The 13,574-nt window shown below is 40.8% G+C and overlaps 1 protein-coding gene across 3 annotated transcripts in view; it reads left to right on the forward strand.

The window, feature by feature from the left end:
- ACACA (acetyl-CoA carboxylase alpha) overlaps positions 1-13,574 on the forward strand; it is a 510,335-nt gene that overhangs the window by 381,513 nt on the left and 115,248 nt on the right. For all 3 annotated transcript variants that reach the window (XM_040337823.1, XM_040337822.1, XM_040337824.1), the window contains 2 exons: positions 5,066-5,209; positions 7,149-7,269. In XM_040337823.1, the coding sequence (XP_040193757.1) occupies positions 5,066-5,209; positions 7,149-7,269 (265 nt within the window). The remainder of the gene's footprint in view (positions 1-5,065; positions 5,210-7,148; positions 7,270-13,574) is intronic.

Here is a 13,574-nt window from a genome sequence, read left to right on the forward strand (position 1 = left end):
TAAGCATGCTGGCTTAGTTTACTTTAAAGCTTTGGAAACATGTTTGTGAGAAGTTACATACTGTGTATATATAATCGTTTGGGTTTTAGTAATTTTACTAACATTTTATACAATCACAGAAACAACTTGTATTTAAGGGTTAAACACAAATGAGCAGCAGTTAGAAGATGTATGATAATATTTTAGCTAGTCATGGAGCCAGTATTTAAGATGTCAGCGCAAGTACATCACAAGGATTGACAGATTTCTAGGGAGTGGAGTCATCTCGCATGCATGAAATGATCCCTGGAAATTGCTCACAAAACACACGGAGAGAACATACAACAAGGCCTGACCACAGATGGACGGGTCTCTGAGCACTTTCTATGCGAGATGAGAGGATTGCTGCTCTTTTCTCTGTCTAATTTGCTATAAAAACCCCCGTTCCCCCGCTTTTGTTTTGGAAGTACAGTAAAAGGATCATTACTGTTGTTGAGGATAAGCATAATATCCATAATCAATTACAGTGATTTTGAAACATATTGCTTGGATTGACAACAGTATTTAGATCAAGACATCACCCACATAATTTAAATGTTTTATTTTTTGAGTTATTGGGGCAGATCCACAAAGAAAGTACGCCGGCGTATCTACTGATACGCCGGTGTACTTTCAAATTTCCCGCGTCGTATCTTTGTTTTGAATCCTCAAAACAAGATACGACGGCATCTGGGTTAGATCCGACAGGCGTACGTCTTCGTACGCCTTCGGATCTTAGATGCAATTCTTCGCCGTCCGCTGGGTGGCGTTCCCGTCGTATTCCGCGTTGAGTATGCAAATTAGCTATTTCCGACGATCCACGAACGTACGAGCGGTCGTCGCATTCTTTTACGTCGTTTCCGTTCGGCTTTTTTCGACGTATAGTTAAAGCTGCTATTTGGTGGCGTACGCAATGTTAAGTATGGCCGTCGTTCCCGCGTCGAATTTGAATTAATTTACAACCACGTCAAAACAATGACGTCCTTGCGACGTCATTTAGCGCAATGCACGGCGGGAAATTTAGGGACGGCGCATGCGCAGTTCGTTTGGCGCGGGGACGCGCTTCATTTAAATGAAACACGCCCCCTACTCGCAGAATTTAATTAAGCGCCGTTACGCCGCAATAGATGCACTACGCCGCCGTAACTTACGGCGCAAATTCTTTCTGGATTCAAAGCTTTCAAAAGTAAGTTACAGCGGCGTAGCGTATCTCACATACGCTGCGCCCATGCAATTGTATGTGAATCTGCCCCATTATCTTTAAAAGTAGGCTTATGACCTGTGTGCATAACCTTTCCAGCTTGCATATTGTCATTGTTAGAAAATACTGTATTTATTGGCATATAACACTCACCTTTTTACCCTGAAAATAGAGGGTAAACTGTGCCTGCCTGTTATACGTAGGGGGCTGTGGATTTTTTTTCCCTGAAACTTCTCACTTAAAGTTAGGGTGTGTGTTATACGCCTGTGTGCAGTCATTTCATTTCAATAGACTTTCTTCTTCTGAGTGGCAATGCTTGTGCACGCTCGGCATTTCTGACAACAAATGTTCAATGGGAGTTTGTTGTGGGAAATTCCGACCATGTGTAGGCTCCATTCCGACAACAAAAAATTAAGAACTGGTTCTCAAATTTTCCGACAACAAAATCCGTTGTCGCAAATTCCGATCGGGTGTAGACAATTCCGATGCACAAAATTCCATGCATGCTCTGAATCAAGTACGAGACGGAAGCACTTGGTCTGGTAAAACTAGCGTTCGTAATAGAGATAGCACATTTGTCATGCTGTAATGGCCTGAAAAGCACGAGGCTCTCACCAAACTTCTTCTAACACGAGATTAGCAGAAGGAGCCCAAAGGGTGGCGCAATTGGTATTGTACTTTTATAGTGCCGTTGTACGTGTTGTACGTGACCGCGTTCTTGGCAATCGGAATAACCGAGAACATTTGTGCAACTGTGTGTATGCAAGACAAGTTTGAGCCATCATCCGTCGGGAAAAAAATCCACTGTTTTGTTGTCGAAATGTCTGATCGTGTGTACGCGGAATAAGTGTGCATGCTCTGCCACTTCCCTGTTAGGAAACCATTCACTTCCACCTTTCTCTTCTGGAAGCTTCAAAACTTGACTTTTTTTCATTGATTTACAGTGCAGCTCCAGCAGGTTGAGTGACATTTGCTCCCTCTCCCCACCTGTCCACCCCATATGATAATCGGCTATGGATTGCGGGGGAAATCAGAAATGTGGCAGAGGGTGTCGATCAGTGAAAATTCTGCAGAGTCTCTGCCATTGCAAAGATAGTCATTTTTATCTTCAACCAGTTCAGCCCCGGACCATTTTGCTGGTCAATGACCGGGCCACTTTTTGCGATTCGGCACTGCGTCATTTTAACTGACAATTGCGCGGTCGTGCGACATGGCTCCCTAACAAAATTGGCGTCTTTTTTTCCCACAAATAGAGCTTTCTTTTGGGGGTATTTGTTTTTATTTTTTGCGCTATAAACAAAAATAGAGCGGCAATTTTGAAAAAAAATTATATTTTTTTACTTTTTGCTATAATAAATATCCCCCAAAAATATATAAACAAAATATTTTTTCCTCTGTTTAGGCTGATACATATTCTTCTACATATTTTTCGTAAAAAAAAATCGCAATGAGCGTTTATTAAATGGTTTGTGCAAAAGTTGTAGCGTCTACAAAATAGGGGATAGAGATATGGCATTTTTTACTAGTAATGGCAGTGATTTTATCGGTACTGCGACCTTATGGCGGACACATCGGACACTTTTGACACATTTTTGGGACCATTGGCATTTTTATAGTGATCAGTGCTATAAAAATGCATTGATTACTGTAAAAATGTCACTGGCAGGGAAGGGGTTAACACTAGGGGGCGATCAAGGGGTTAATTATGTTCCCTATCGTGTGTTCTAACTGAAGGGGGGGTGGGACTGACTAGGGGAAATGACAGACACACACAGCTACTGGTTCTCACTCTGTCACGAGCGATCGCGGGTGCCAGGTGGTGATCGCGCCCGCCAGGCACTCGCATCAGCACCAGTGGCACCCCTAGTGGCCGCAAAGCAAAATCATGTTATATTACGTGATTTTGCGCAGCCGAGCCGACTTGCCGCCGTAAAACGGCGGTGGGCGGTCAGCAAGAGCTTAACAGCTGTTAGAGCTGTTGGTTACTATGCAAAATATTGGCTTATATGATCTTTATCTTCTATTTTTCTTTAAAAAAGTAAAATGCATTTCATTTTCTCTCAACACATATGGCCACTACATCGGCAGTGGGCTCTGTGCTTGCTCTGTACGTACTTGCTTTTCTGCTTGCTTTAGCAACCAGCCGTACAGTATGATACTGGGTAAGTTACGTAACCGTGGTATAGAAAAGCGAAAACATGTTATTTGTAAATAGTATTCGAATGTGATCTATGGATTTCCTTCTATTAGCATATGATAAAAATACAAAAAAGTTCCAATGGGTTTACGGACACTTTAAGGCAGAGTCCTTGTACACACGACCGTTTTCCTCGACAGAATCCATCAAGAAACTTGGTGGTAGAGCTTTTTTGCCGAGGAAAACGGTCATGTGTATGTTTTTCGTCGAGAAAACTGTCGTGGATCTCGACGAGCAAAAAAGAGAAAAGTTCTCTTTTTCCTCATCGGGAGTCTCAATTTCCTCGTCGTGTTTCTCGTCGGGCTGGTTTACGACGAGAAACACGTTCGTGTGTATGCTTAGAAACCCGCGCATGCTCAGAATAAAGTATGAGACGGGAGCGCACCTTCGGTAAAAGTAGCGTTCGTAATGGAGATAGCACATTCGTCACGCTGTAACAGACTGAAAAGCGCGAATCGTCTCTTACCAAACTTTTACTTAACACGCAGTAACATGAGATTAGCAAAAGCAGCTCCAAGGGTTGTGCCAGTGGAATCGAACTTCCCTTTATAGTGCCGTTGTGCGCCACCGCGTTTGAGAGCGACGAGATTTTGTCTTGACAGTGTGTACGCAAAGAAAGCTTGTCAAGATTCTCGACAAGCCTGACAAGGAACTCGTCGAGGAAAACAATGTTTCTTTTACGACGAGTTTCTCGGTCGTGTGTACGAGGCCAGAGGGATAAATAAGAAGGATAGCACATTCTGATTAATGGGAGGCTATAGTGTAATTTCATTAAGCACATATTTTAAGTTTGCTCCTTTGTGCCCAAATAATGGTCTCTTGTAAATGGGCAAAACTCCCACGCAATCTGGAAAGTTGTTTGCATCCTCCCACTGCTCCCATCCTATATTCCTATTGGCCCATCATTACACCCTTAGGTGCTGCCTCGCTTACCAGGAGTGTGTGGGAGGTGGTGCGCAAGCTCTGTCACTACAAGGAAATGCTTTGCTGGGTCAGAACGACCCAACAGTCAGACAAACTTGTCTCCCTATATGTCAATAGGAAAGAAAAATCACCTTACAAGGAGGTCTATGCAGCTTCAGTGTCAAATGCAGATCAGAAAGAGGTCGACTTCAGGTGAAATGCAACGGTCAGTGAACTCTGAAGGATCTTATTGGCATCTCAAATGGATAATTAATGCAAGTGAAATGCTTTTGAAAGCAAACTAAATTTGCGCATAGAGACTAACTTTTTGCTTTAAGAGTTGGACCCTTTGGTCTGGAAACAACTCTGTGGTAGGGATTGCCGAAATGTTTATAGGTATTTTTGCATATATGTCATTTTTCTATTTAGGTTTTGCGATAAAAACAACTGTAGATTTACAGTAAAACCGATTGAGACTTTATAATATCACAGGTGGCAGGTGGCAGAGAAACAAGGGCTAATGTTTGATGTCACAATTTTAATGTTATCAATTTATTTTACTAGCGCCCCCATTAATACACTTTTTATATTAATTTTTCCATACTTTGAGAGAGACTGATTTGCTTTGATTTGTTATTTCAGGTCGATATATAGCTTTAGTTCCATCTTGCCTTTTTATCTACTCCCCAAACAAATGTAATTAAGTACTTGGTGTTGTAATTAATTTAGCTTTTTATTTTTTCAAGGTTCTCGGCAGGGAAGTCTACACATCCAACAATCAGCTTGGTGGAATCCAAATCATGCACAACAATGGAGTCACACATGCCACAGTGTTTGATGACTTTGAAGGAGTGTACACTATTTTGCATTGGCTTTCTTATATGCCTAAGGTATGTTTTCCTAAAGTACACCATACAGTGACTAAAATATCAAGTTCACTGTATATATGATAAGAAAATGTAAGGTTCTGTCTATCTATCAAACGTGATTTGGAAAATACAAGATGAACAGTGTTTGAAAGATAGATTATTTACTGTACAGATACACAGCACATGTCAGCATTTCAGGAGCTTAGCATGCTCTTTTATTACCTTCCTATGTCTTTAATATGCATGGGAAAAGCAAAGAGACAATGGGATTGAATAGCCAAAGAAGAAAAGGCTGTTCAGTTTGCAAGGGAATTTTTTATTATTTAAGCTGGCCATACACTATTCGGTTTCCTGATTAAACCGTCTGAAATTTGCTGCATGGGTGGTCCTGTTTTGCTCCCCTACACCCTACTTTCTTAAATTGAAAAATTGAAGGAGTCACATGGAAAGATATCAGTCGAACAGTGGCTACATCCAATCGGGTTCAGCTGCTGGTATTTTGACAGATGGCGTGGCTGGCTGTTAAACTACTGTTGCCACAGTGGGAGATATTTCCATCTACGCTGTTTAGCATGGATGGAGGAATCTGTTCGATATGTATAGTCAACTTAAAGGGTCACTAAAGGATTTTTTTTTAGCTAAATAGCTTCCTTTACCTTACTGCAGTCCTGGTTTCATGTCCTCATTGTTTGTTTTTGCTTTGATGTTGCTGTAATTCCTCTCTGTTCTGGACACTTACTGGTTGTCTGTTTCCTGATCACCACAGTACTGGGAGAATTCTCACTGTGGTTACTAATCAAGGAGGTGTGATGACTGTGTGTCTAAAACCCCTCAGCACCAATCCAGTTTTGTTTTACAAACCATCACTGCCCTCTATTGGCTCTCTGGCTCTGTACATCAGAGAACCAGGAAACAACAGCAAAAACGAAACTAAACTGTAGGTACATTATATGATTGTTTTTTTTATCTATTTTTAAAAGAAATCAGTTATTATGTCTCTATACCCTGTAAACAGTAATTTCAGCAAAAACATTTTTTTCCTTTAGTGACCCTTTAAGTTTAGGTAATGTGGTGAAAATTCACTTTAAAGCGGAGCTCCACCCTAAAGTGGAACTTCCGCTCATCGGATTCCTCCCCCCTCTGGTGCCACAATTGGCACCTTTCGGGGGGGGACAGGATACCTGTCTTTCCCACCTCTGGGACTTCCGTCACCGCGGGGCTCCCTCCTCCTCCTCCCCTGGCCGCCGGGCTAATAGGAGAGAGGAGCGGGGCCTCGCACATGCGCAGTAGGGTTCCCAGCGTGAAGCCGAAAGGCTACACTGCCGGGTTCCTTTACCCGCAATGGCGACGGCAGTTTAGCCTTTCGGCATCACGCCGGGAACCCTACTGCCAACATCGAAGGACAGCAGGACAGGTAAGTGTCCATTTATTAAAAGCCAGCAGCTGCAGTATGTGTAGCTGCTGGCTTTTAATTTATTTTTATTTTTCCCGGACCTCTTCTTTAAATAGAATGCCCAGTGACGTGCATGGAATTTATTTTTTATTTTTTAATTGTATTTTTGCTTACACAATATTGGATGATAGAAGTCAGCAGTGCTTTACCTCATTCACTAAGCTAGGGAAAAATTCTCCTGCAAAATTAACAGCCTAGGTAAAGAACATCAGTTTCTCTTTAAACGTATAATAATTATGTTGGTCTATGTCCATTAACGTTTTCTGTACAGAACAAAAAAAATCAAAATACTGTACATTTGAAAAATGCAATTTTTTTTTTTTTTTTTTTGTTCATTGCATCCAAATAATTTAGAAACAGTTTGAATATTTTTTTTTTAAAATGCATAATGCTTCCCATCTGGTTCTCAGTAATATGCTTTACACTTCCATTGTCACTTGACTATTTGCTGACACTGACAGCTTATCTAGAAAATGTTCTCCTTCATGAGATATTGTCTTTTTTCAGTGTATGTCCAGTCCTGTTCCGATATTAACACCAAAGGATCCAATTGACAGACAAATTGACTTTGTTCCCACTAAGGCTCCTTACGATCCCAGATGGATGCTGTCTGGAAAACCTCACCCAAGTATGTCTAATTTTTTTATATTTATCATGATTTCTTTATTGTTTTATTGTAAAAAGGAATTACATTTTTTCACTGTGGTTAGTGGAACCAAAAATGATATATATATTTATATAAGGTATAGGTGGTATCTGGTGAGCTAAGTCATTCCCTTACTACTTACTGTATTTTTTGCTCTATAAGACGCACCTGACTATAAGACGCACCTAGATTTTATAGGGGGAAAATATGAAAAAAAATCCTCAACCAAATGGTGTACTAAAATATTTAATAAAATTTAACAGAATAATATTTCTACACTGACAACAAATGTAAGGGGGCACCCTACACTGATCCCCAATGTAACTGGGACATTTACATGACCTCAACACAACAGGAGTATTTGCATATTGAGACATTTACACTGACTAGTGATGTAAATGGTGTATTTACAGTACCCCCCATCTCTCTACTAATCTCTGCATTCTTATCTGCCTCTCAGTACAACATTGCCCCTATAACTCATCTGCTAACCTCTATCCCCCAAACCCCTACTCTGCTAACCTATGCTATCCAACTCCTCCTTCCCATTCAACTCTGCACAACTCTGCTCACCTCCTATGCACCTCAAACGCCCCTCTTTGATCCCCTCTACATGCCCCCTATACTCACCTGTATGCTGTTCACACCTTCTAGGTGAGCGGCATGCAGAGGTTCGGGCGTAATTTTGCATATGATTCGCGGTGGCCAACCACATTAACATAACAATGCCCGCGCGATTTACATATCAATGCCGATCCTGTGGGGGTTAAATAAAGAACAATACCTTTTTGTTTCTCTCCCGGTAGCAGCTGAAGGCAGGGGAGAAACAGGATTTAGCTGGGGCAGAGTGATGAATAGGGCATCGTTTTGCCGCCAAAACGATCCCCTTTCAGCGGCTCTCCTGGTCGGTATTCGCTCCATAAGACGCACACACATTTCCCCCCGTTTTTTGGGGGCGAAAAAAGTGTGTCTTATGGAGCGAAAAATACAGTATATTTTTTGGGGATATTCCAGCATAATCTCCCTTCCATACTTTGACAGCTGTTCATGGCAACCTCTAAGTTTTGTGTGTTTAAAGTATCTTGCATGACGTTTCAAGAAATATGGCTATTTATAAACCACTTAAAATTAAATATGCTACATATACGTAAATGTATATAAATTAACCATCAGATTGCTTTTATATGGACACATATTGTGCATAACATTTTGCAATAATACCTGAAATATGACCTTTGTCCCAATACACTATGGTTTGCCTAAAATGGAGAAATCTGGAAGCTGTTATATTTTATTCCCTTCTAAAATTACTAATTTCCTCTTTGTCATGCTGACCCGATAGCCTTTATACATCATCATTATTCCTTTAAAGCAGAACTGTAAGTTTACTTCTGTTGCCATAATGTGCAAGTATGCACAAGGTGTTGGCACATCATGGCAAACGTACCTCCCTGTTTGCCCTTCTCCTGACACTGACAGGTCAGAACTGTTCTTTGCTTTCCTTCATCACTCTTTCCCACACAATGTAAAATGTTATTTTATAGAAGGAGTTACATTGTTCTGACATTTAACCGCTTATACAGATACTGGGAATGAACCAGGAGTGTATACTTCCCTGCATATGCTTTTCAGGTAGTGTACACTATTATAAAATGTTGGAAGGATAAAAAGATTGAGTTTAATGTAATTATAAAGTAAAAAAAAAATTATATAAAAATAACAAGCATGTTATACTTACCTGCTCTGTTGCAGTGGATTTACACAGAGCAGCCCGAATCCTACCCTTCTCGGGTCCCTCTTCTGTGATCATGTTCTGTGCCCCCACAGCAAGCAGCTTGCTATGGGGGCACTCAAGCCGAGTCACAGCTCCCTGTGTGAATTCAGACACAGAGCCCTGACCTGGCCTTGCCCCCCATGTGCCCTGATTGGCTAGCTGACTTTGACAGCAATGGGAGCCAAAGGCGCCACTGCTGTGTCTCAGCCAATCAAAAAGGAGAATCTTAGATGGCCGAGTCACTCGTGGACATCGCTGGACAGTGAGGGACCTCAGGTAAGTGTTAGGGGGGCTGAGGGGGGCTGCTGCACACAGAAGGCTTTTTATCTTAGTGCACTTTAAGCAGGAGAGACCTGCAAAGTCACTTCTGCTAAACAAAAACAAAAAAACATCTGTTTAACTACGGTAAAGTTTAACTTTAAGGCAGGAGTGGATGTGCGCAGGGACAACCTCATTAGTAGGAAGATTTTCAGCCAGCTAACAGGCAGGAGATAATTACAGAAAGTTCCTGTCTCTGAATACCGGTGTCGCCTATTTGAAAATTAGGGCTACAGAGATGGACAAATAACGACAAATGCTGCACAAAATAAAATACATTTTTGCTGGATCAATTAAACATAAAAAAATTGATGGTATATATGCAACCCAGGAAAAATTTGGGATTGCTAAGTCAGTTCAGGTAATAGGCTAAAATTAGTCCGAAAACAAGCAGTCTGTAAACAGTAACGGTTGACTAACATTTTAATTCCACGGATTCATCAAATTTTCAGAGTTGTAAGCCATTTGATGTTTTCTTCTTCTGCGGGACTTACTCTTTTACTAAGTACATGTGAAAAGCAGTGGTGCCTAACCTGCTGGCTATTTACAATCTGCAGCTTTCCTCATACTCTTTGAAGGAAAGGTGGCCAGCAAAGCTTGCTCTCTTTGGATAATATTTTTACATTCTCTCAGCGACCATTCATCGTGCTGTCTGAAAGGCTAGCACCAGCCTGGCTCCAAATCAGGGGGCTTTCAGATTTTAATTTAGTAGAGGCGTTAAGAAAAGCAGATGATTCCAGGTGATAAGTTAAAGCAGATATCTCCTAGGTGAAAAGTTAAAGCCATTTATTAGAGAAGATAGTGCTATGAGATTCTTCAACATGACATGAGACACTGGGCCAGAATCTAAACCAGCAGCTCAGTCTTATGATAGGAAGATAGGTCTAGAATGAATGCTTACACTGTACACTAGGGCCAAGAAGCCTGCAATGTAGAACATAGTAATTACAAGGCTTTTTTCTCCATGATAAAACAGTCTTGCCTGCCACTTTAAGTCAGCAAAGGTTACAGCACTTGGAGACATTCTTTTAATTGGTTTTGGGCTTATGATTTCAGAGGTTGGGGTTCAAATGAATCTGTTTTCTGTGCAGTCTGCTTGCAGTCTTTTAGTTTTCAATATTTTAGGTTTCCGGAGCAAAGGTTCAAATAGATGCTGTAGACTAGAAGGAAGTGATTGGTCACATGGAAACTGTTGAATAAAAGTTTGTGTGTGTATGTATATATATACCGTGTGTGTGTGTGTGTGTATATATATATATATATATATATATATATATATATATATATATATATATATATATATAAAAAAATTTAACATAGGAATATTTTGTATACTTATTCCAGCCAATGATACCAGATGAAATGAATCATAGCACTTATCCCTTTTTTCCTCCTCCCAGCCTGCTCTTTCGATGACTATCTGAGTGTGAACTGAAGTAGCGTCTGCTATGCTTTATCTTTAAAAAAATAAAAAATGTTGTTCTTTCATTTTTGCATCTAGGGTACACCTTGTCAGTTTGTTTGTTTTTAAGTAAAGATTTACATGATGTTGGTACTGTATTTGTATAACAGTTTAAATACCTATACATTTTAAATAACATTATGAAAATAAAATTAAAAATATTTCTAATTTTAATGAATTATCACTTTACGTTATTTAGTTTCCCATGGGGTGAAATACATGTAGTACTTTGTCCCATCTCCCTAGGTGCCCCTGTAACACTAGGTGCGATGTTGGACAAGGCACCTCCTTCGTTGATGCACAGCCACCCAACACTGCAGTTAGCAAAGCAAACACTGGCTAGAAGAATGTAAAGGGAAGTGAGGCATATGTGCCTATTGTCCCTCTGTATTCTTCTTGCTGGTGCTTGCCTTAGGCAAGTGCTAGGAGCCAGAGACAGGAAATACAAAGCAAAGAAGCTGTCTTCTTGCTAGCTGTTGTGTTGGACAGCCATGTGTCAAGGAGGTGCACCCTATCCACATTGGAAGCAGGTCAACAAGGGAAATGGGAAAAACTACTACATGAAAATTTTCCAATAGAAAAATTCAATATTTTGTTTTAAAAAGTCGTGATATTTCTTCTTTAAGCTCATTTATCAATTGTTTCTATATGGTTTTCAGTCCACAATTCAAAACTTCATTGTTTTGGCATATTATAAATGAGTAGTTCCCGGCCAACGATACTCTCTCTGACAGATGAAGGTGGTCAGTTTAGGCTCCCCTTTTGGAATGCCATGAGATTACATCATTTTCTCCACTCAATTCCCAACCCGGCACAATACAACCGGGACCTGACGACGTTCGAAGAGTACTGTGTAGGAGAGGGAGTGATGCCTAATGTTTTATCCAAAACATATGACCAGAACAACCTGATCTGCAATTTGTACGAAAATGGGAAACAGACCTACAACGCTTATTTATGGACACCCAGAAGCAATTGATTATCGTGTTCTTCCTAAAAACCTTTATTTGCACAAAGATCCAAGAATTTAATTATAAGATTCTGACCCGATGGTACTACACGCCCAGTCGACTACACAGATTCTTCCCGGCCACCACGGACAGATGCAGGAGATGTCAGACAGAGAAAGGGACGCTCCTCCACCTCTCCTGGTCTTGCCCTCTGCTGCAGCGATTTTGGACAACAGTCCGCGCGGTCACCCAAAAATTCACTGATTATGTAATTGAAGATGACCCAGCCTTTATTTTAATTCATGCCACTACAATACCGGCCCGAAGTTACTAAAAGCTGATTGTGAGACACCTCCTGAATGCTGCCAAAGCTTGTATTCCACTTCTATGGAAGAAAAATTATCCTCCGACCGCCAGGATGTGGCTGCGTAGGGTGGAGGAGATCAGGAGACTGGAGGACCTAGTCCTTGCAGCTCAAAACAAGCAAGAGCAACACTCCCAGGCATGGATGCTCTGGACCATGTTTATATACTCTGACAAAGGTGTGGCTTTGTTAGCCACTTGAGTGGCAGCATGTGACAACCGATAGGACAGTAACACATTTTTTATAGGTGGGCCAAGCCCCTCAGGTCCCCCCCCCCTTTCCCCCTCCCTGTCTAATTTCCGACTCCTCTTTCTCTCTGCTTCACTACACTTTCCTTTCTTCCTCTCTGTACACATAGGTCTCAGGTATATGGCCTTGGGGTACTGTTGGAGGTAGAGGGGGTCAGGGTCTGGATACTGTGTTCAGGCCTAGGCTGCAATGCCGTGGGAATAATCTAGGCCAGCCGGGCGTGACCCCCATCCATAGGCACTTATTTTTACAACTACAGACTGCCCCCTGATTGCCTATCATACCAATATCACTGTTGACGTTATGCCATTTATGTACCTGTAAACGTCAGTTAATGTATTTTGTAATGTACTGTACTTTTTATGTATGGTTTTTATTTCCTCTGTCTTCTTTTCTTTTGAGAAATCAATAAACTTATATTTGAAAAAAAAAAAAAAATGAGTAGTTCCCAAAATGGTAGGTGGAAAGGTCCAGGGGGGCAGTGAATGAAAAAGGAACAGAAAGAGCATAAGATCAAATAATATCAAGACTGGGTTAAAGAAGAATATTTCTGAATGCTCCCTTGCATTGTGGAACAGAGTGCCTATGTAAATGATTAACTTCCCAACATTTCTGTTTAGTACAGTGAGGCTTTAGTGCCGTTGCCCTGCATCATTCCAAACAAATAAACAGACTCAAAAGCAATCACAAAGTCCTCGCTCCAATCAGTGCACAGAGCACAGCAGGACCTTCCTAAAGCAGAAGGTATCACTTTGTCTTATTTCATCGCATATCCTAAAAGTAAGAAGATTAGTCCTCAATTCAGGACATTGGCAGAATCACTGTACTAAACAGAAATGTTGGGAAGGTAATAATTTACATAGGGACTTTGTTCCACAATGCAAGGGAGCATTCAGAAATGTTCTTCTTTAACCCAAAGTCGTGATATGATTTGATCTTAGGCTCCTTCTGTTCCTTTTTCTTTTTTTTTCATATCTTATATTTTTATTTTATCAAAAAAGAGATGCATACAACAACAAAATATATATTCCATAAAATTCACCGTTCACCAGATACACAGATTCAAGACAACAAACTAAACATCTACTTCTGCCCTTCTTTATTCTGCTCATCAAGGCAGCATAAATCGAGCCCCAAATCTGTGTTTCCTATATCCCTCTCTCCTTCTTT

The sequence above is a fragment of the Rana temporaria genome, chromosome 2 (genome assembly GCF_905171775.1).
Source record: "Rana temporaria chromosome 2, aRanTem1.1, whole genome shotgun sequence".
NCBI classification, from domain to species: Eukaryota; Metazoa; Chordata; class Amphibia; order Anura; family Ranidae; genus Rana; species Rana temporaria.